General features: G+C 42.0%; 1 protein-coding gene across 1 annotated transcript; it reads left to right on the plus strand.

The window, feature by feature from the left end:
• The first annotated feature begins 9,278 nt into the window (after positions 1-9,278).
• Positions 9,279-19,460, plus strand: LOC131572890 (protein Wnt-16-like). The gene is made up of 4 exons (XM_058826317.1): positions 9,279-9,607; positions 9,700-9,938; positions 10,756-11,042; positions 17,723-19,460. The coding sequence occupies exons 1-4, from the start codon at positions 9,522-9,524 to the stop codon at positions 18,185-18,187; spliced, it is 1,077 nt and encodes a 358-aa protein (XP_058682300.1). The 5' UTR covers positions 9,279-9,521; the 3' UTR covers positions 18,188-19,460.
• The last annotated feature ends 1,218 nt before the right edge of the window (positions 19,461-20,678 follow it).

The raw sequence follows: 20,678 nt of genomic DNA on the forward strand, positions 1-20,678 counted from the left end.
GGAGACCCCTGATTTAAATAGGTGGAGCTGTGTTCCCATAACAGGGCAGATTTGGGATTTGGTGAGTAAGTTGCACCAACTCTCACACTCACACATGCATAAGTGGTCTCAGGAGTCATATTGTAAAGCAGCGCCCCTTGTAACACATCACCGCAGCATACAGCTTTAAGAGTCTTAAAGCTTCTATAAAAAAGTTATTTCCATAGTTTCTGGCCACTTTCTGAAAGTGACAGATTCTGCAGCTAGGGAGTAGTTTAACATCTGATTATATTTTTTTTAAACACATTTGCTTATTTTTGTAAGGCAGGTAAATTTAAAGTTAATATACAGCCCTTCTATAGCCACAAATAATACAATGAATCTTTGTCCTCCAATATTTCAGGAGGGATCTGACCCAGTAGACACATACTGTTAAGTTTATATGATGTAAATATAGTCTGATATAGCTTCATTCACCAGACATTTATTTTTCTGCTTTATTTATACATTATTGGTACACATAGTGTCATTTATTCCTTGAAAGTAGCAATAGATATAAAATAGAGACCATATGGAGTATTTGAAAGCTCTGAAGATTTTATCATCAGATCTGAGAATATGTTTCTTTCCATTTTGAATACATATTATTCACTTAAAATTTTGTATTTAGGCTTCCCTTTGAGCTATGCTGCATTAGTTTTCGCCTTCACCAATTTCTCCAGGAGTACAAGTAATTTTTATTGGTAAAGATACGTAATAAGTATTTACTCTCTGTCCTTAAATTCAGCTTATGTTTTTGTTTGGTCTTTGTCAGTATATTCTTAGCCCTCAGTATCTACATTTACCATAAGAAGACATTAGTGTTGACATTGTTAACAATATCATCTTCAATCTCAATTGTAAAAATAAAAACAGTACATCAGTTCTTCATAACTGTGACAGCTACAATAAAACAAAATATATTGACTTCCCCTTCATGTATTTTTGCACCTGAATCACACACTCAAGCTCCCTCTACAATCATGAAAGCTTTTCATCACATGTACCCAATTAGTTGTACTTCAAAGCACAAGTATCACCACGTGAGTCTAAAACTCTTTCCTGTTGAATGCCCCATACTATTGGCCAGCATGCTGTGATATCCTGTGTAGCCTGAGGATGAGGTAAACAGGAAGGGCAGAGTTACTAGATTTGCATGCTAACCAAGTCAGCTCTATGTTAATAAAAATAGACAGCCCCTAGAGCTTTCTTCCCCTTTGCTCCGACAGATATGGAAGTGTAACAAGCCTTGGAAAAGACAAGATGATGTAAAGATCTAAAGATAGTAATTTCTGGAAAATGGGCTTATTATCCCTTTTTTTGGTGTGGACCAGGCCTGTTGTATATCATCGTGATGTTTGTCCATGACCAAATGGACTCTCTTGGATCCTTGCAGATAACACCTCTCAGAGTGCAGCTGAAGAGGATGTATGTTCCATTAAAACACAGATAATGGGATGTCTGGCACTGGAAAACAATTTTGAGGAATAACATAGAGCTTACACTCCAAGCTCATTATCCAAAAATACTTCCTAATCACTTCTGCAGAAATAGCCATAGATATTTAAAAAAATAAATCAGTGACAGCAATGGAGCACCTGTCAGACTCTGACATGCAAAAGTACCAAGCACAGCTGGGGCAGTGGTGAGCCCAAGCAAATTCTAATGCAATTGCTGAGGATAATTACAAAATAAAATAGATTATATTTACAGAAATGAGAAATCAAAGGACTTGATGATCCAGCCTGTTGTCCTTCACTACCTAAAAGGTAGGAAAATTTTGAATCATAACATAGTTGAATTGTCTGAGCAATATCAGAGGTTGAAAGCATTTGCTGTGAGTATATTTAAAGTATAGAAATATGTTTATTTCTAGACAGAAGATGACAGTAACTTGGTTTGGAGGCTGTAAATAATTTGTTCATTCAGGAGAGAAACTTAATACTGTGTGCATTATTAAAAGCAGATATTTATGGCACCATGGCACTTAATTTTACAGCTGTGTTTGTGAGCTCCTCTACACTTTGTCTGGGAAATCTTTCACATACCCTAGGAACTGCAACAAGCAAGAGATTCCAGGCATCTGGGCAGCAGCCCTGTCTCTGCAGAATGGTGAGGAAAGGCAGAGAGAGTGACAAACTGCCCAGCTCCACTCTGGGAGCCAGGATTAACCACTGCACTTTTAAGGCACTGAGAGACTTCCATCAGAGGTGTTGATGGAGTCCTGGCATCACCTGGATGCTCCAGGGAAATATTGGGCCAGGTTCCTCCTGCGTGTCTCTTCCAGCAGAGACTACCTGGCTGTGTCATCTCCTGAATGGGGCTGGGGTGGAGCGTGCCTTGCCCTACTCTCCAGGATGAATCCCAAGGCATGATTGCTACTGCCTGTGCCATGCTAAGGAATACAGATCTCTCCTCACAGGAGCAGGGGAAATTGTAGCTGCTCAAGCTCCACACTGACCCCATTTTCACTGGTGGTCCCTGGAGGTTTTTGCAGTTGTTGAGCTGCTCAAACATCTTAGAACACAGGAGTAAAAGAAAGTTTTCAAATAAATAATTATAAACACAATAGGTAACTACCAGTGGGAAAATCATAAAAATACAAAAATTCCCCAAACTACTCAAACTATTCCCTTTTATCCCCATGGTTTTAACTTTTGCATGATTTAGATCAATGCTATTACAAGGTTGCTGAGATATTAAACCCCAGCTATTCTGATAACTTGCCAGTTTAGCAGAGTTCAATTAGTTGGGGACAGCCAAAACCTGTAGTCTTTGGCATCTTGCCCATGCCTACACACATTTTAAACCACAACTACCCTGTCTTATGCACCAGTGGAGAAATATCACAGCTGCAGGAATATAAGAAGGATAAGGTTTCCGAAGCTGACTTTCTTTGACAACAGTGTTAAAAAGTTTAAGTGGGTTCACATACTCCTGTGCCAGGCCCAGTCAAAAAAGAAAAAAGTTGTTAGAAAGAGAAAAGGAGGTGATCACTGAGGAGAGGAAATAAGAAAGTGGCTCAGGAAAGAGGTAACATGTAACAATCTGACTTAGCAAGATTTAGTAAAGATATGATGTTTGTCATTTAACCCAATCAAAAATTTTGACAGTCTTATAGAACCTGCTAGTACAAGGCATTTGAGATTAAAATGAAGACTTATGAAGGGACAGATTGCTTTTTTTCTAGGGAGATTCTTGCATCTTGATTTTTGAGATCAGCAGTGCTCATTACCTGTGAAGAGATATGATTTTATATGGGCTTGGATTATCCATAATGTAACCGTATAAGGTTTTAATTTTTTAATTTTTTCATCAAAAATTGCTAAGTGAGAATGGGGCAAGAAGTGTAACAAAGATTATTGGGAATGTAAAGGAAGACACAAAAGATTAAATTCATGCACTGAAATGTGAGAAATCGTTGAAATTTGGGGGGGAGGGGGAAGTGTGTAATTAATTATTTTAATTTGGAATGTTTTAAATGCTGTCCTATAACTTGAATGGCTCTTAAGTTGAAAAAGTAGGCCATTAATTTCTTCCCATTACCACCACACCATGCATAGAAAGGGACTACTTCTGTGTACTACTACATTCTTTCGCATTTCTTCCTAAGCTTCCTCAGTTTAATCTGGCCTTGTAGGTAAATGCACATGTGTGGTGCAAGAAGCCTGACCACTGGACCAAGTGCTTTGCAAATTAGGCACATATCCATATCTCAATGAATGAGAAGATAACAAATAGAGCTTTGTATTACAACTGTTACAGATTCTTGTTCCCATCATTATCCTCACTCAAACAATAAGTAATGCATTAGAAATTGAATTAGCAATGAGAAACCAAGGACCTGATCATGGATTTGATGATAATGCACCATCTGACACCAGAAAATTAAATAGCTCTCTGAATGTCAGTTCTCACAGGATGCTGACAGTTCTGTGTGTGTGAATCATGTCTCCATTAGGAGATGTAACAAAATCATCTACAAAAGGGTCATGTGGAAAGTGTTAATGCAAATTATCAGGTGGGGTGGGAATATAAATTGAGTTGTAGACAGCACTGCTCCTAGGGGAGCCATTTTTCCTCATTCTTCTATCTGTGTTATACCTAAAATCCAGTGTCCTCTTTGGGAGCAAGCATGCTGCTTCTGCACACATCAGGAATAAGCATGAGCACACACACACAGTGCCTTATCCTGCTTATCTCAGGAACTTCTCTGTAAAGCTTACACACACATCAGCAAAGCTCTGGTGTTACATCCTCAGGGGAGAATGATTTAAAACTAAATAAGGAATACCTCCAGATGCCCCCTCTGCACTGAAATAATTTGGATTCTGCCATGCATTTGAGTTACTCTTTTTACCAAAGTACACAATTATCTTCTAGAAGTTCTGCAACACCAGCCAGCAGCATCTACTCTAATCTCATAAACTTGATCTAAAAAAAAATAAAATAAAAAAAAATCAATTATTTCGCTTCAAGTACAAAGAAAACATTAAGCACACTTTAGATCAGGGGAAAATTCTGTTTTTTCATTATACCCTGTCTCCAAGAGCCAAGAGAAATCTCCAAGATTTCTCATCATCCTCAAAACAACCAGGGAAATTCATTGGCACCATAAAGATGCACTGTTATCAAATACAATTTTACTACTAATTTTAGCTTTTAATAGTAAGTAAAGTCTGGGTGAAATTAGAATGAATAAGTGGATTTTATTCCCACACCTTTCACACTATGTTTTGGAGCCTTTACAGCATTCCCTTGGTGAATTTTACTTAATAATATGTATATATAATAGTATGCTGAAAATATTCCCCTGGGGTAGCTCTAGAAAATATCTACATTTAGACAGCCCATGTCAAAGAACAGAATTTGCTAGCAGCACTTCAGAAGAAAGCCATACCTACTTCCAGGATTCCCCACAAAATGAGCAATTCTGAAGCACACATGTAAATATTGGCAAGCCCAGGACATTGCCTCCAGATTTGTGACCACAGGAAACATCAGACTCTAAAGCCAGACTTTCTGGCAGCAAGCCACCAGTAGATGTAGATTGCCAGAAGACCTGCTCAGCAATTGATTCAGCAGCTATCTGGAGTTACGGGCTCCAGAAAGCTTTATTTTCCTCTGGATCCTTTGGCAAAAACAGAAGGAATTGTAAGAAGCATGCATGCTCTTTCCTCACCTTCTTACTTCTCCCTTTTTTATATATATCCATGCACATAGAAAATGTGGCTCTGTATTCTGTGTTATGCAGCTACTATGAACATAATATTCAGGGGTAGCTTTAGAATCATTACATGTCTGTGAGATCTGTTTATGAAGTCTCCATCTGACAACATGTCACTACTGGATGCACTTTAATTGCTGTCCTGGTCAATTCTGAACTCAGCATGCTACATCTGAATCAGCAACAGTGTGTACTTTCAGGTATAAATATTAAAATGAAGAACAGCAATAATGTTAAACCTCTGGACAAGGGGCAGAGGGATCTTGGAGGGCCATGTAGGGCAGAAGGGGAATCTCTGTCTTCCTCTCCCAACTTCCCTTCTACTGCCAGCCTGACCTTATTGAAGTTCTGAGACTTCTCTACAGACAACCCCCTGACAGAGAGATGCTGCACTGTGAGGGAGCACTGCACCAAGAGCACCAGGACTCCCACCCCAGAGTCCAGGGACTCTGCACGTCTCCTCCTGCCCCTTCTCACTGAGGATGCAGTACTCCCACCACCCCATGGTGCAATGGCTCTGCCTGGGTACCACTGTTTTGCCAACAGAGTGCCTTCAATGCAAGGACTGGGCACGTCCTCAGCTCCCAAAGTGGTGGCACACCGTGCAGCCAAGCACTGCAGGACATTGAAAGCTTTCTCTGTTAGAAGTACAGATTTTGAGCCTGACCTGATAAATGTCATAGCTGAAGGGATACCCTGATACTGGTTTTTCTCGGTTCATTTTTATAAGATAAGGGGATAATGATTCCATTGTATGTACAGGTGGGATAATGCAGTTTGTTCGGCATAGTCATGTCTCTGATGGGCATCAGAAGTTCCAGGAGAAGGAAAATAATTTGAATAAAGCTCTCTAAAGTGGTGGCTTGCTTAAGAGAAGTTAACTTTGTGTGTACTTACATCTACTAAGGCAACAAAACTTGATTATAGTGAAAGCACTAACCACTATCCTTTTAAAGAGATAATTGGTCCATCTCTTAAGCACATTATCTGTGGAGTGAAACTTATTCACAGAGCTTCTGCACAATATAGTATTTTTTTATATATTAGTGAATCATATATATATTTATTTATATATTCATATATATACATACATGCATACATATATATATATATATATATATATATATATATATATGTAACTGACCCTCTCAGGATCCCATTAATGTTCATTAAATATTAAATTAATAAATGTATCTTCAGGAAATACAAACCTGCTTAGACACATTTTCCTTTTATTTATTTTTTTTCCTTTTATCAGCATTTGTTTTTCATCTTTTTAACATAAAAAAATTTGGGCATTTTAGTATGAAAGGCCACAGATAGCCCCACCACGGCCAGAGAAAGCAAGATAAGCAGAAAGTCAAATTTATCTTCTGTGATTTATAGTAAGATTTGTTCACTGAATCTTGGCACTTGACCTTAGCTTGGATTCGCTTCACTGTCTCTGCATCCCACTCACATTGCTGTCTGTGATGGAGTAAATGGTTTTCCAGCACAGAGGGCTCTGAAGCCTCAGTAAATTAGAATTATAGCCTTCAGAAACATTTGGCAAATTACAATAAATTTTGGGAGATCAGCAAGGCATTTCTCAATTGTTTCCCTTTGCAGGTTTGCAAAGCACATAATGTGCAAAGCAAGGTGTTTGCCCTTCCACTCCTGGTAGCCAGCTGACCTGCATGCAGACCCAGAGCTCTAGACTAGCAGGAACGCTACTCTATGTGCTGCCTTTGCCTGGGGAAGAGTGTTGCTGGAGGGAATAAAGAAGGGAGATGGTGTAAATAGCAGGCAGGAAGCTAAAAGGCAGGAGAAGGGCAGAGGATGGGGATCTGGTGGGGAATCCGGCTGTGACAGCAACAGGGGAGTGGTTGTAAGGGAAACAGATGGGAAGAAAGGCAGATGGGAGATTAGGATTCAAACACATAGTAACTGAAAGTTTTTTAGATCAGATGGTCATGGAAAAATGTAGTTTGCTTCCAGTCACTTCTAGAGATTGAACTGGATGATCTCAAGAAGTCCCTTACAATAAATATTATTTTTTGTTTAGCGTCAGCCAGCCAAATTGGAAGTGTTTCACTTCACAGTGTATGCAGTCAATGGGTCTACCTGACTAGACAAAGATGATTGTAGCAAAAAATGTACATAAAATCAGATCCCCATGAGAACCCAACAGAAAGGCAGTTTATTTATTTAAGGGGACATATATGAAATGCTACAAATAGGAATGGAATTTTTGAAATCAATATTTTTAAAATTTAAATATTACACTGAAATTTGCATGTAAGATTCTGTAGCTAGTATGGAAAAATTCACACATAAGAATTTAGAACAAACTATCCATATTAACATTAATAAATTAAAAATAAAAAAACCAGCAACAACAAAATCAAAACAAACAATCAACCACAGAGAAGAAACTTGTTTAAAGAACCTGCAGGAAAAAATAGTTTCAGAGTGGATGATAAATTCACAGAGCAGATAAAGCAGCACATAAGGAATCCACGTCTGCTAGACCAAGGCTTTGAATTAACTTTAGAAGATGGAGCCAGGAAGCAGCAAAGAGGATAAAATGAACCATGTGTCCTGGAATAATTAGATAATTCTCTGACAAAGCCCACACATTTTGGCTGGTTCAGGCCTGTTTTACGGCTCGCTCCCTGTGTTTCAATGTCCCTCACTCTGGTCTAAGTTCCTCTACAACCACAAGCAGATGTTCTCTAGACTAAAATTCAGTACAAAGCAGAGAAAACAAGTTATATTGAAGGTTTTAAATAACTAGTGGGGTCATTAGCAATCTGCCCAGAGCTGATGATGCTTTGGAGACACTTTGAGAGCAGACACATAAGCATGAAGTAGGAAGGAGGCATCATTTTATAGATCTAAATAGATCACAGACTGTGCTCTTAAAACATCTCTGCACATTCATGGGGGGGAAACGCAAGGAAAACAGCACATCTACATGATTATTTCTCAACATGTTGTACTCTTAAAAATGTTCATTTGTTATTGAGATGATTTATTGTGTTCTTCACTTGGAGCTATTGTCAGTCCACAAGAGCTGTTTCACTAATTTACAACAGTGTCAAATCAAAGTTTTACAGATCTGTCATTTTATCCAGATTATTTTTAGTGCAGGTGTTTTGCTTACACAGAGGGAAGCAGCAATATATTGTGATCAAAGAGGACTTGAAAGTCCAGAGTGCCAATGCCAGCTCTACATCAGGTGCTAGCTGACTCATTGGCTTTCAATGTGTAACTAAGGACTAGCAATCGAGGTAGCAGCTGATAAGACTGTCTCACTGAAGTTAGCAGGAGTGAGCAAATGTTGTCCTAATGAATACTGATGCTGACTCAGTTAATGCTGCTAAAGCATTAGAAAATATGAATAAAAAGTGTAGGGAATGTTATGATGTATTAGCATCTCTCTCATTTCTGTGGATTAAATCACTGCAGACCTACGGGTTCCTTTGCCCGCAGCTCTGCTCTGCCGAGCCCGGACCCCTCGCACCCCTCGCAGCCCCAGAGGCAGCGCCGCAGAGGTGCGGCCGTGCGGGGCCGTGCGGAGCGGTGCTGCGTGGAGCGGCGCTTTGAGGCGCTGAGCGGTGTTTTGAGGAGCTGGGAGGTGTTTTGAGGAGCTGGGAGGTGTTTTGAGGAGCTGGGAGGTGTTTTGAGGAGTTGAGCGGCGCTTTGAGGAGCTGAGCGGTGTTTTGAGGAGCGGGGCGATGTTTTGAGGAGCGGGGCGATGTTTTGAGGAGCTGAGCGGTGTTTTGCGGAGCTGAGCGGTGTTTTGAGGAGCGGGGAGATGTTTTGAGGAGTTGAGCGACGTTTTGAGGAGCTGAGCGGTGTTTTGAGGAGCGGGGCGATGTTTTGAGGAGCTGAGCGGTGTTTTGAGGAGCGGGGCGATGTTTTGAGGAGTTGAGCGGTGTTTTGAGGAGCTGAGCGGTGTTTCGCGGAGCGGAGCCCCCACCGCGCCCCGCCCCGGCCCGCCCCGGTCCCCGGGCGGCCAATGCATTTGGGCGGAGAGGCACAGCCGGGGAAGGAGCCGGGGAAAACATCAGTCCCAACTTTCTCACCTTGACGGGAACGGAGCGCTCCCGATGTGTCCCCTCCCGCCGCCCTCCCTGCCGGCCCAGCCTCCCCAGGAGGGCCGTCCGACGGGCCGGGCTCGCCTCGCCAGCTGCCCCCTGTCCCTCTAGCGGGAGAAACCCGAGCAGGGGGGTGTCCCTGGGCACAGTCCCCTCGGTCCCCGCCGCCCGGGGCCGGGCTTGATGCGGCTGCCATGGGGCTCGGGGCTCCCCTCGGACCGTGCCTGCTGCGGGCAGGGCTGCTGCTCGCCCTCTGCCCCGCCGCCGCCAGCACCTGGGTGTGAGTAGCCGGGCTCGGGGTCAGGGTGGGAGGGCTGCGCGGAGCCCTCGTGTCCGTCGGGGCCCGGCGCTGACGCGGGGCTGCCTCCGCAGGTGGCTGGGCATCGCCGCCGCCGGCGGGCCCGAGAAGCCGGGCTGCGCCAGCCCTCCGCTGAGCCGCCGGCAGCAGGAGCTGTGCGAGCAGAAGCCGGAGCTGATGCCCGCGATCCGGGAGGGAGCGCGCCTGGGGCTTCAGGAGTGCCGCAGCCAGTTCCGACACGAGCGCTGGGACTGCCGCTCGCCGCCCGCCGCCCGCCGCGGCCCCGCCGCCCTCGGGCAGCAGCTGAGCAGCGGTGAGTGACCTCCAGGCACGGCGGGAGGGACACGGGGCTGGCCCCGTTCTGTGTGTGTGTGTGTGTGTGTGTGTGTGTGTGTGTGTGTGTGTGTGTGTGTGTGTGTGTGTGTGTGTGTGTCTGTGTGTGGCCAGGAGCCCGCGGGGAGCGTCCCTGAGCCCCGGCGGCAGAGCCGGTCCCCGCCGCCGAGCCGGGAGATACCGCGGGCAGACCGAATGCTCCGAGCAGACGAAACCTGCCCTTGTCTTTGCTACGTTGCTGTTGCTTCTTGTAATTTTCGCGTAGTACGTCCGTGGATGACACTGCCCGTGGTTAGATCTACTTAACTAGAAATGTTGTTGTTCTTAGACTTCGGTTGGGTTTTATCCCCTTGTGTCATAGTTACTAAATAAGTGGGTCTATGACATATTATTTCGAAAAAATCACTTGCAGGTGAAAAGCAGAGTGGAGAGTAAGGGGTTTGGAATGTGGTTAGCTTTGAGTTTGATTTTTTATTTATTGTTTGGCTTGAAAATTTCCGTGGCAAATAAAATCCCTAATCAGATTTAGAAAGAAGTTACCAAAAAATTGCTTGGTACAAGTAGTGTGAAACAGCATCATTAATAGCATGGTCATATGAGGAGGCCCTGAAGTCATTTCGGGGTATGAACATCCACTGCTCTGAACAAGTTAACGCTACAGCCCAGGCTGTAATGACTTTAGACTTGTAACCGTGCTCTTTTAATAATCATCTGGCTTGTAAAGGCCCTGTGTGTAGCCCAGCCAGGAGGGCGATCGGGGGGAGTCCCGGGGTGACATTTCACACCTTGCCGTTCAGGCACGAAGGAGACGGCGTTCGTCTCGGCGGTGACGGCGGCGGGGCTGGTGCACTCGGTGACGCGGTCGTGCAGCGCGGGGAACATGACCGAGTGCTCCTGCGATGTCACCCTGCGGCACGGCGGCTCGGCCAGCGAGGGATGGCACTGGGGCGGCTGCTCCGACGACATCCACTATGGAATGGCCTTCAGCAGGAAGTTCCTGGACGTGCCTTTCAAGAACATAACAGGCAAGAGCGGGAGCGGACTGGCGGCGATGAACCTGCACAACAACGAGGCTGGGAGGCAGGTAGGTGTCATTCAGATGTGGCAGCGCCTGCTCGGTGACCTTCATTGACAAAATGGCATCAGGCAAAGGCGGCGGGTTCTTGGCATGAGCAGCAGTAACACGATCAAACAAACATGTACAAACTCTGAATCAGAGCTGGTTTTAACCAACTCATCTCTGTATGTTAAAATAAAATCCACAAAAAAAAGTAATAGATCTGTAGTGCTTAGGTAGTAAATTTATCTTAATTAGATATTTGATATTCAGTTGCAAACTTGAAATAGTCCTGTTATCAGCATAATAGGATATGATTTTTGTCACTGTTTATTCTGTCACTATCATGACCTGCATTTTTAATTCTCTCTAATACTGAATGAGAAGGCCAGCTGGACAGAAGGCCTCATTACTCATCTGCAGTCCACACCCGCAGGTGCAAATTTAACATTGTTCTAAGGGGAAATAAAGAGTTAATATTTTCTGTAAAAACATGGGATAGAAATGATACCTTCAAAGTAGCTCATTGGTTAGGACATGCATCAAAGAAGTGAAAGGAGACTGATTTTAGATGGCTTCTTTTCATCCCAAAGAACTTCCAACCCAGGGCTGCTGAGGAAGACTCTGTGTTTGCGTGTGTGACATTGGATTCTCCTTCCTGTCCTGCAGAGGATATAAAATGGGGGCAGAAGTCACTTATACAGGGAGATGTGAGCCTGTAATCTAGTGCTTGGAGCTTACATATGGCATGGCAGAGATTTGTAGCCTTATTTTTCCTTTAAAATTGCTTTCTCTGCTTTACCTTGGAGATTTTATCTTTAATGGTCTCTCTGGGCCCATAATACTTTAAATCTGTTCTGCTTAGTGACAGAGTTTTAGCTAAAGGAAAAAAAAAAGAAAGGGAAAACCTCTGGTTTTGACTACACGTTTTGATGGACTCCATTGTGACTCCAAAATTTCCTGTGGCTGTAAGCAGGATCAGTGGGTTTTACTTAACCAGCTTTCCTATCTGCCATAGACAAGGAATAGCCATTGTAAGCCATCGTAAGAGCCATGATGGTATAACTGAAAATTACTTTAATTTGAAGTAATTTTTATAGGTAATATGTGTTATTTCATATAAGCTATGTAGCTGGAAAAGCAGGAAGTCTTTCAGGTTCCTTCCAACCCAAACCATTCCACAATTCCATGATACTGTGACAAAGACCCTTTTCATAACTGAATTAGATAAAGCAATCTTTAAACCTAAGTGAAAGCTGGGAACAGTTACTATTCATTTAATTAGATGCCAGTCAGCTAAATAATCTCCAAGGAAGGGTGATTGGTATCTTGCAGTAGGAGATGTTAATAAGAGAAACAGAAGATTAAATTGTTATTTCCTTAAGGAAAGAGAAAAGTATTGTTTATCATGTTTGTAGAGTGAAATAGTTAAGGAAGAAATATATAGTCAGCTTCCATGCATAAATATTTTGTAATTTCTTGGCAAAATGTAGGACAAAACAAATATTTTGGTCACTGTCCAGAATGTAAAATAATGTTTATTGTTGGTACTTGGGATTTCTAGCAGAAATATTATCTGAAGTAAAGTTAGCATAACTCTTCCTTTTTGTATTTTCAAATCTTAACTAGGAGATGCTGGAAAATGTTTGCCTTCATGTTTTGGGGCTTTCAAGAAGGATGTTTTGATCTCTTATGACCTTTTATAATAAATACTATCATGTTCCTGGTTTGCTGTCTTGCAAAAGCAGTCTTCCAGGGACAATACATCTGAGTTTGTTTGGAGTTAGTAACAGGACTGGTATGTGCAGAATTCTCTTGTTTCTCTCCTATTTCAGTACAAAATGTTATTTTACACTTCCACATTTCATAGTTATCGTATCAGCATCTAAAAATTTTATGTTTTAAAATTGTGTGTCTTTTGAGTTGTCCACTAATCTGACTCTCAGAAGATTCAGATTGTATCCTTATTCTGTTACAAGAAAAACATTCATCATCTTTTAGCATGGCAATTTTCAGTGTACTTAGATGTCCATATGTGAGTTGAGCTCTTCTGCTCCTTATACAAAAGCATGTGGGGAGTCAGGCACTATGGGTTGAGTACCACAGTAGTCAACTATGGTAGTCATAAAAAAAAAACCTAAAAAAAAAATTTAAAAATACTAATGATAGTATTTTTTTACTGCTGGAAAAATTCTGCTCACTTTTCCACTTGTGGAAATTTATTTGATGTGGGGCTTGTGTTCTCTCATTGAAAAACCTGGCTTATCAGAGAATTTGTTTTTGCTGATACTTGTGGATTGGTAAGAGACTCACCAGCAGTTAGAACTGTTCTTAAGTGATGCACCTCTGGTAGGACGTGCTTGTCTTCACCAGTGGCTGGAATTGGGACATTTGATTACAGGCATTGGTTCCTATGACAAAACAACTGCTGGCAGTCCTTGTCTCACAGCTGAGAACAGTGCCTGCAAACAGAAAGCTTAACTTGGAGGTGTTAAGCATTAACTGGCATTAGAGGGTATGCAAACTGTGATTCCATTGACACTCTTCATTGCTGCAAATCAGTCTCTGCTTTCTGCCTCCTCTCTCTGTTCCAGCCACAGGTTCCCACCCTGTGCTGCTCCCTCTGTTAATTGCATTGGATCTGTGAAAGGAAGACAGTTTAAAAATGATCTTTCTCTCAGGTTTAATTTTCAAAAAGAGCGGCATTCATCCCGTTCATCACTTAACCCTGCACTCTTGTTGTGTGTGTTGTACCACCAAGGCTGAGTGGTGGCAACAGGGGCAGGAGGAACTGCTCAGATGGGTTTGTGGCTGACCACAACACTTGTGGACCCAGCTCAGCTCCACACTGACCATTTCTCACAGGCTGTCAGTTCCATACCCACCTAAGAAAATCTGTCCCAACTTGCTTAGAGCAACACATCTATCTATCTATCTATCTATCTATCTATCTATCTATCTATCTATCTATCTATCTATCTATCTATCTATCTATCTAATCTATCTAATTTATCTAATCTATCTATCTAATCTATCTATCATCTCTCTATCCCCTAGGTTTCTATAACAGTGCTCCTCTGGAGCTCTCCATGGAATTTTGTTTTATAGGGAGAATCTGCTCACTATTTCATGAATAACTGAATAGATTCACCATATGAATCTAAAGTGTGAAACAGAACACTGGTTGTGGAGTCAGTCTGGAAGTCGTGGTCCCAGTAACTCTGCAGTCACTGGGCACTGCTGAGACACAGGTGGGTGCTGCAGCTGTGTCACACCTGAAGGCCTTGTTGGCTCTAGAGGCACTATCTTAGGTTTGTTTGCATCAGGAGAAGATGCCTAATCCCTAAATTTTTCCAGATGTTCAATTATGGGAACTTTTTCATTGAAGTTCACATGGCAGACTGAGATGCAGCAGCATGTTCTGTGATCAGGCAAAGCAAAATGTCCCCTCCCTGTGCTGGCAGCTTAAAGTATATTGGAGTCCAGGCTGAAAATTTGCCCATCCTAGCAGCTGGGAAGCCAGATTTGTAGTTCCACATTCATCTTTTTGTATTTGTAGTTCCTGCATTCATCTTCTCATCCACACACTGCTAATGTATGCTGCATTTTTATATTTTGATATCAGTCTAAGACTTCAACATCAGTTTCTGCTCCTGTTTAGAAATGGTCTCCCTCTACTTTTGTTTAATTCATCCTCAGATGACTCTGAGTGTCATCTGCTGGGCTACTTGCCCACATGGGATTAGCTCACCCTTTGCACCAAGCAGGCATGTCTAGAGCTTCCTCTGACAATTTCTGGATCCTTCAGCCCTTAGTAAGTACTGCAGTGAAAACAAGGATTACATCTGTAACCTTATAAATCTAGTAGCACAATTTGATTTAAAACTACTTTGAGATTCAAGTTACTTGACAAAAATAAATTATCATTCAAAATCTGAAAAATACTATTAAATCCTCTCTATTTTAAAATTGTGTGTAAAATGTATCTTTTGATATTGTGTTTCTCTTTTCCTTCACATTTTTCTTAGGTCATCTCTCTTCTAGCAGACTTTTTGTCCTTTTATTTTAAATTCTTATCTGCCTCAATCACTCTTACATCTTTATGATTAATATTATGACTACCCAGTGATTTCACTATTGACAGATTCTTGAGATATGAGCAAGGTCAAGTCTGTCTATTAAAGAGAAACTAGTCTGTGTAAAAGAGATGGTAAGTATCTACCAGTATTAACTAGCAGTTGATTTGCCACTAAAAGTATGTGCTCATGGGTGAGAGTTTGCTTGTTGCGATATTTTTATTTCTTCCAGTAGCGCTGAAAAATCTCCAATTGCAAAAGCAGCCCACAGCACGTGGAAGTATCTCCTGTACAGGTGCCTCTCTTCTCCAGGTTTAATTTGCAAAGGCTAATGGCTGTTCTAGGTCAGGGCATATGCCTGCTCTTTCTTGCTAATGTTTTTTGTGAATGTCTTGCATATTTGGCTTCTGTAGTAACCACCTACAAATCATTCCTGTTTATTCACCAAAGATGTGACTCCAAGCAAACAGTTAAATCATATGTTTTTTAAAATGTTTGTAGAGTTTTGTCCAAATGCCAGCTCCAGATTGTGTACCTTTGGGGCAGAATGTGGCAGGAGGCCTCAATGCCCACTTAAACCAATGTAATAACCATGCTGGACTCATCCCAAACTTCAGTGACCACAGTCACCCTCATGAAAAGACCCAGTTTAGCACACAGATTAGAAAAAGCTCATTTGATTTGCCCTATTCCTTGGCTGGTTGTGGAATTTGTGCTGCCTGAGTTACCAATGTGGAGCCTGGGACCTGAGTTTTTTTCTGGTCCTGCAGAGGGCCAGTGGGGCTTGGTAGGATTTGAGGTCTCAGATCTCACTGCAGAATCAAGGCTTAGGAACTGTCACAAATTAAACTATTTTCTCAGGGACAACCAGAGGAGGATGTTAGATTTGTCTTCTGTTTTTTGAATTCAGTTTCAGAAAGAGATAGACTGACAGCAGTTAGTATCTGTGGAGGTGAAGGGATAAGTGAAGGCTTAGGATGAAATTTAATAAACATCTTGTAGTTGGGATGTTGGGTTTTCTTTTGTTTTCCCCATGTTTTAGTAAAAGTGGTTCTTCCAGAAGAAATTAATTTGAATATGCATTGGCCTTGATGCATGAGAAGTTTCCAGACAAACTTACTATGAGTTAATTTAAAATCCACACTTACTGTTAAATTTCCCAATTGTTTTGATTTTGGAAATTAAATATGGGGAAAAAGGTTAATAAAATGTAAGATGGCAACATGAGCTTTTCACACCACTAACCAATGGCCCATATGAGTCTACAGGATGTCTCAGAAGCTACATTAATGCAAATGTGAAACAAACCAAAAATTATGGTATCGTGTGCTACATCTGTACATGTGTACAGGTGTGTACATGTGTGGTTCTTCAGTGCCCTTTCCAGACTCTAATGTGAGGGTTGTCAAAAGACTAATTGTATGATTTTATACCATGACTATTAGATGTTAGAGAAGGAAGTATTGTATTGATTGTCTTTTGAGTGTTTGAGTCAGTCTCTAGATAAAGATGAGACAAAGGAAGTTACTGCTTGTTTACAGATTCCAGTTATTTGAGGCTTGATATCCTATAAACTGTGCCAAAATTGTTGTGTGTTACAAAAAGCTTAACACAGGCTTCAGATTCCCATTGTTGGTCAGAGCTTTACTGTTCAGCCCAGCCCTTGCTTCTGCATGGGCATAGAAAAGTAACTCAGCTAAGGGTATTTAAGTGTTGGCAATAACTGTGGAAACCTTGCTAAAACATTGAGAGTTTTAATTTAATATGAATGTAACTTCCTAATTGTGTGAAATAGAGCCATTATGAAACTGGAAACACTAGAAATCCATACTAGAACTAGTTAAGTCTAAATTAAAAGAACAGGGCTTAAGACTATAAGTGAGAAGCACCTGAGATTTATTACAGAATACCTGAGCTGAAGACACCTCTGCCAAACCATGGTGGGCCTTTTGATAGGCTTTCTGTGAAGCTCAGAGATGTGAGCATCCTCCTGCTCTTTCCACAGTTTGCCCTGAGGTGCCTCCTCTTGTGCTGCTTTGGGTGCAGAGCCACATTGGTTGCCCAGGCACTGCTGTGTGACTTCAGCCATTCCTGTGGCCTTAGTTACAAACAGTGCTGTGAATGTTTAGTGATCATCATGGTAGCTGTAAAGTACCCTAAAAAGGCAACATAACTGGGCACTTACTTGCCTGGTGTCTTCCAGCATAGGAAGGGTGCCTTGACCTGCCCTATCCTTGCTTTCCTTTTCTGCTATTTCCCACTAGACCCTTTAACCCATGAGAGCCTTTTGCATTCCAGCAGTGGGAGGAGTGGCTCAGGACATGTCATTCAGGTATTTAGGATCCTCCAGAATGGAAAGCCATCCAGAAATCACAGCTTTCACTGTTATGGTCGGTATTGCTACATTATGCCCATTGCAAACTGCAAATGAAGAGCACATCTGAAGATCATGCCTCTCACAGTGGGGGTCCAGGTCTGGAAACCTGGTTTCTAACACGTGCTCTGACTTCCCTGTTACAGAAATGGCAGTGGCAGCTGCAATATTAAATACTTTGAGACCTCTGTGTTACTGATGTCAGGCAGCATTCCTGATGAATGGAAGACCAAATGTTGTTCTTCCTTTGTTTTCAGGCTGTAGCAAAGCTGATGTCCGTGGATTGCCGTTGTCATGGTGTTTCTGGGTCCTGTGCTGTGAAAACTTGTTGGAAAACCATGTCATCCTTTGAAAAGATTGGCCGGTTTTTAAAGGATAAGTACGAAAACAGCATACAAATATCAGACAGACTGAAAAAAAAACTGCGCAGGAAAGAGAAAAGCCAGAGAAAAATACCAATCGGGAAAGAGGACCTGCTGTATGTGAACAAATCACCCAATTACTGCGTCGAAGACCAAAGATTGGGGATCCCTGGCACTCAGGGCAGAGAATGTAACCGCACCTCGCAGGGGCCCGAGGGCTGCAACCTGCTGTGCTGTGGGCGCGGGTACAACACCCACGTCGTCAGGCACGTGGAAAGGTGCGAGTGCAAGTTTGTCTGGTGCTGCTACGTGCGCTGCAGGAGGTGCGAGACCATGACCGACGTACACACCTGCAAGTAAGATGAAGTACAGGAGGCCTGGCCAAACCATCCACGCTGTGTGGTGCACTGGGGCAGCAATCACTGTTACCATGTGGGATTTCATAGGGATCAGCCTCAGGGGGAACAGGTACTGCCAGACAACGGGGAGCCCAAGCATGCCGCGACCGAAACAGCTGAGCAAACACCAGGCTGCACGCAGGGACAGCTTAGACAGCAAAAAAGGACTCCTGATGACACATTTGAACGTGTTACTCCATGAGCAGGGACAGATGCTAAACTTTTCAAGCATTCAATAGACACGGTGTCCTGAAGATCCGTGTGGTGGGTAGGTACAGTGGAAAAATGTCAAGATCTCATTGAGCCAGAGACAGAAGAGTTAAGAGAGTTTGTAAGACACATTGAATATAGTCCTTATGTCTGTGCTTTTAAAACTGGGACTAGATGGATCCACTAGATAGTTAATTTTTGCAGACTTCAGAAAAACCCACAAAGGTAGGGAAAGAGTTCAGCTGTTGACCACAAAGCATTTGCTTTGCAGCCGTTCAGAAAACTGCCTTCTGCATAATGTGCAGAAAAGTGTTGGGAAGTGAGGAACATGTGTGACTGGAGAGAGCTCAGCAGTGTCTGCTGGAAAAGGAGGGTCAAGCTGTGCCCAGGGGAGAGAGGCTGGAGAATGTGAATGGGGTACCAAATAGCAATCTCAGGATTTTTAACACGTTGTCCTTCAAACACGCAAGGGATTAGTCTGAGAAGGGACCAGTTTGACATTTGAAGGAAATAAAATCCTCTGCAGGCATTTCCTGAGTATCTGAGCACACATCTTGCAAGTCAGCTAATTGTCACCCTACTCTTGAATTCTATGCAATAACCTGCCACATTCAACCATGTCACTGGTGGTTCACCATCATTATCAAAATTTACCATGTGAGATTTAGTCCAAAGGAATCTGCCATAAAGCAGATTTTTTAAAACGTATTTTCTTTATAGAATCAGCAGAATTTTTCATTAGGTTGCATCCTCAGTAAGTTCAATACACAATGTAATTTATAGATTGACTCACACCACTAAAATACTTAAACTGTTAATGATAACATTTTCTCTGTCTCCATATGTTGGCTTAATTTTATTTTACATCTGTGAAAGATTGTTTATTTTTATGCAGTGATTTAATGCCTGGCTTAAAAAGCATCATGTGAAAGGATTACTGTTGTTTAATTGTGCAAAGAACTATTTTTGATAAGACAAGAAAGTTTATATTTTGTAAATATTTAAATTATGCAAGTTATGTAAAAGGTTTCCAGAAGTAATGTGATAAGACTACAGCCCTTGAGATTTGTTGGTCAGATATTTGTTAATATTTTAGTAGCCTTTAATTGATTTTTATTTGCATGTGCTGGGGGGAATGAGTCAGAGAACTGCATAAATGTTAGGGGTTTTTACCATCAGGGTGGTTATAACTATTGCAGTTCATACACACTGATGAGAAACACTATGATTTTGTAAATGATCCGTTAATTAGTATTATGCATACTTTCTTTTTCATTATTCTCTTAAATACATTTTACAAACACTGAAATCCCAGGTCCAGCAGTAAGTACTCCCACTGAAATCAAGGGAACTTGGAAGGGTTTGCAATCCCTTTACTTCTTTCATACTAACAGCCAGTTTTTAGAAACTTGGGACAGTTTGGCTGAGGCTTTCAAAGTTACTTTGAAGAATTCATTTCCTAGTTGTCAGTTATTTTCCCTGGAAAGATGGTGACCAGATTCTGAACTGTCACTCTTTATTGGATGTGTAGATCAGGAAGAAGGAAACAAAATCTTCTGTGTTGTGGTATTTCACTGCCTTATGTGGATTATCTTAGGAACATCAGTTCAGCAACAGTGGAGTCCATTATATGCTATTTGGACCTTTACTCCACATTGGCCAGTCCATCTCCATTGGCCTGACCAAATTATTATCTTGGGACCACAAAATCTGCTGTCTTTGTGAAGGGTGCTCAGGATGCCTCACTGTCACAGGAGGTTTCAACACCTTCTCTGTGAAAACTTGGTAGGGAAGACATATCATGGTGGAAGACCCTGAAGAGAAAGTTGTGACCCCAGGCTGTTTCCACAGTGAAAATAAACCCACAGGTTCCTCAAGCTGTGCCACAGGACTGACTGGCAGCAAGGATGGGTGATGACAAAAAAGCACTAAGTCCAGAATGAACAGTATCATACTCCCTGCTGAGACCGTATTTGGGATAATACCATTTTGACCACTTAAATAACCTTGAAATATTATTTGAACTCAGTAGTTGTTTTGGTTTTGGTTTTTTTTTTCCTGTTCACTGATTTAAAGATCAGCAAGAGAAAGAGAATTAAGTAGCTCCTTTGGCTGCCTCCAGGGATCAGATCATTCCCAAAGGATGGAGTGATTTCCATACATATTACATAGTAGGCAATGTAGTTGGACTATTACGGTGCTCTGTGCTGATCCCTACCTCTCTCCACATATATTCTAATGCC

This window comes from Poecile atricapillus, chromosome Z (genome assembly GCF_030490865.1).
Source record: "Poecile atricapillus isolate bPoeAtr1 chromosome Z, bPoeAtr1.hap1, whole genome shotgun sequence".
NCBI lineage: Eukaryota > Metazoa > Chordata > Aves > Passeriformes > Paridae > Poecile > Poecile atricapillus.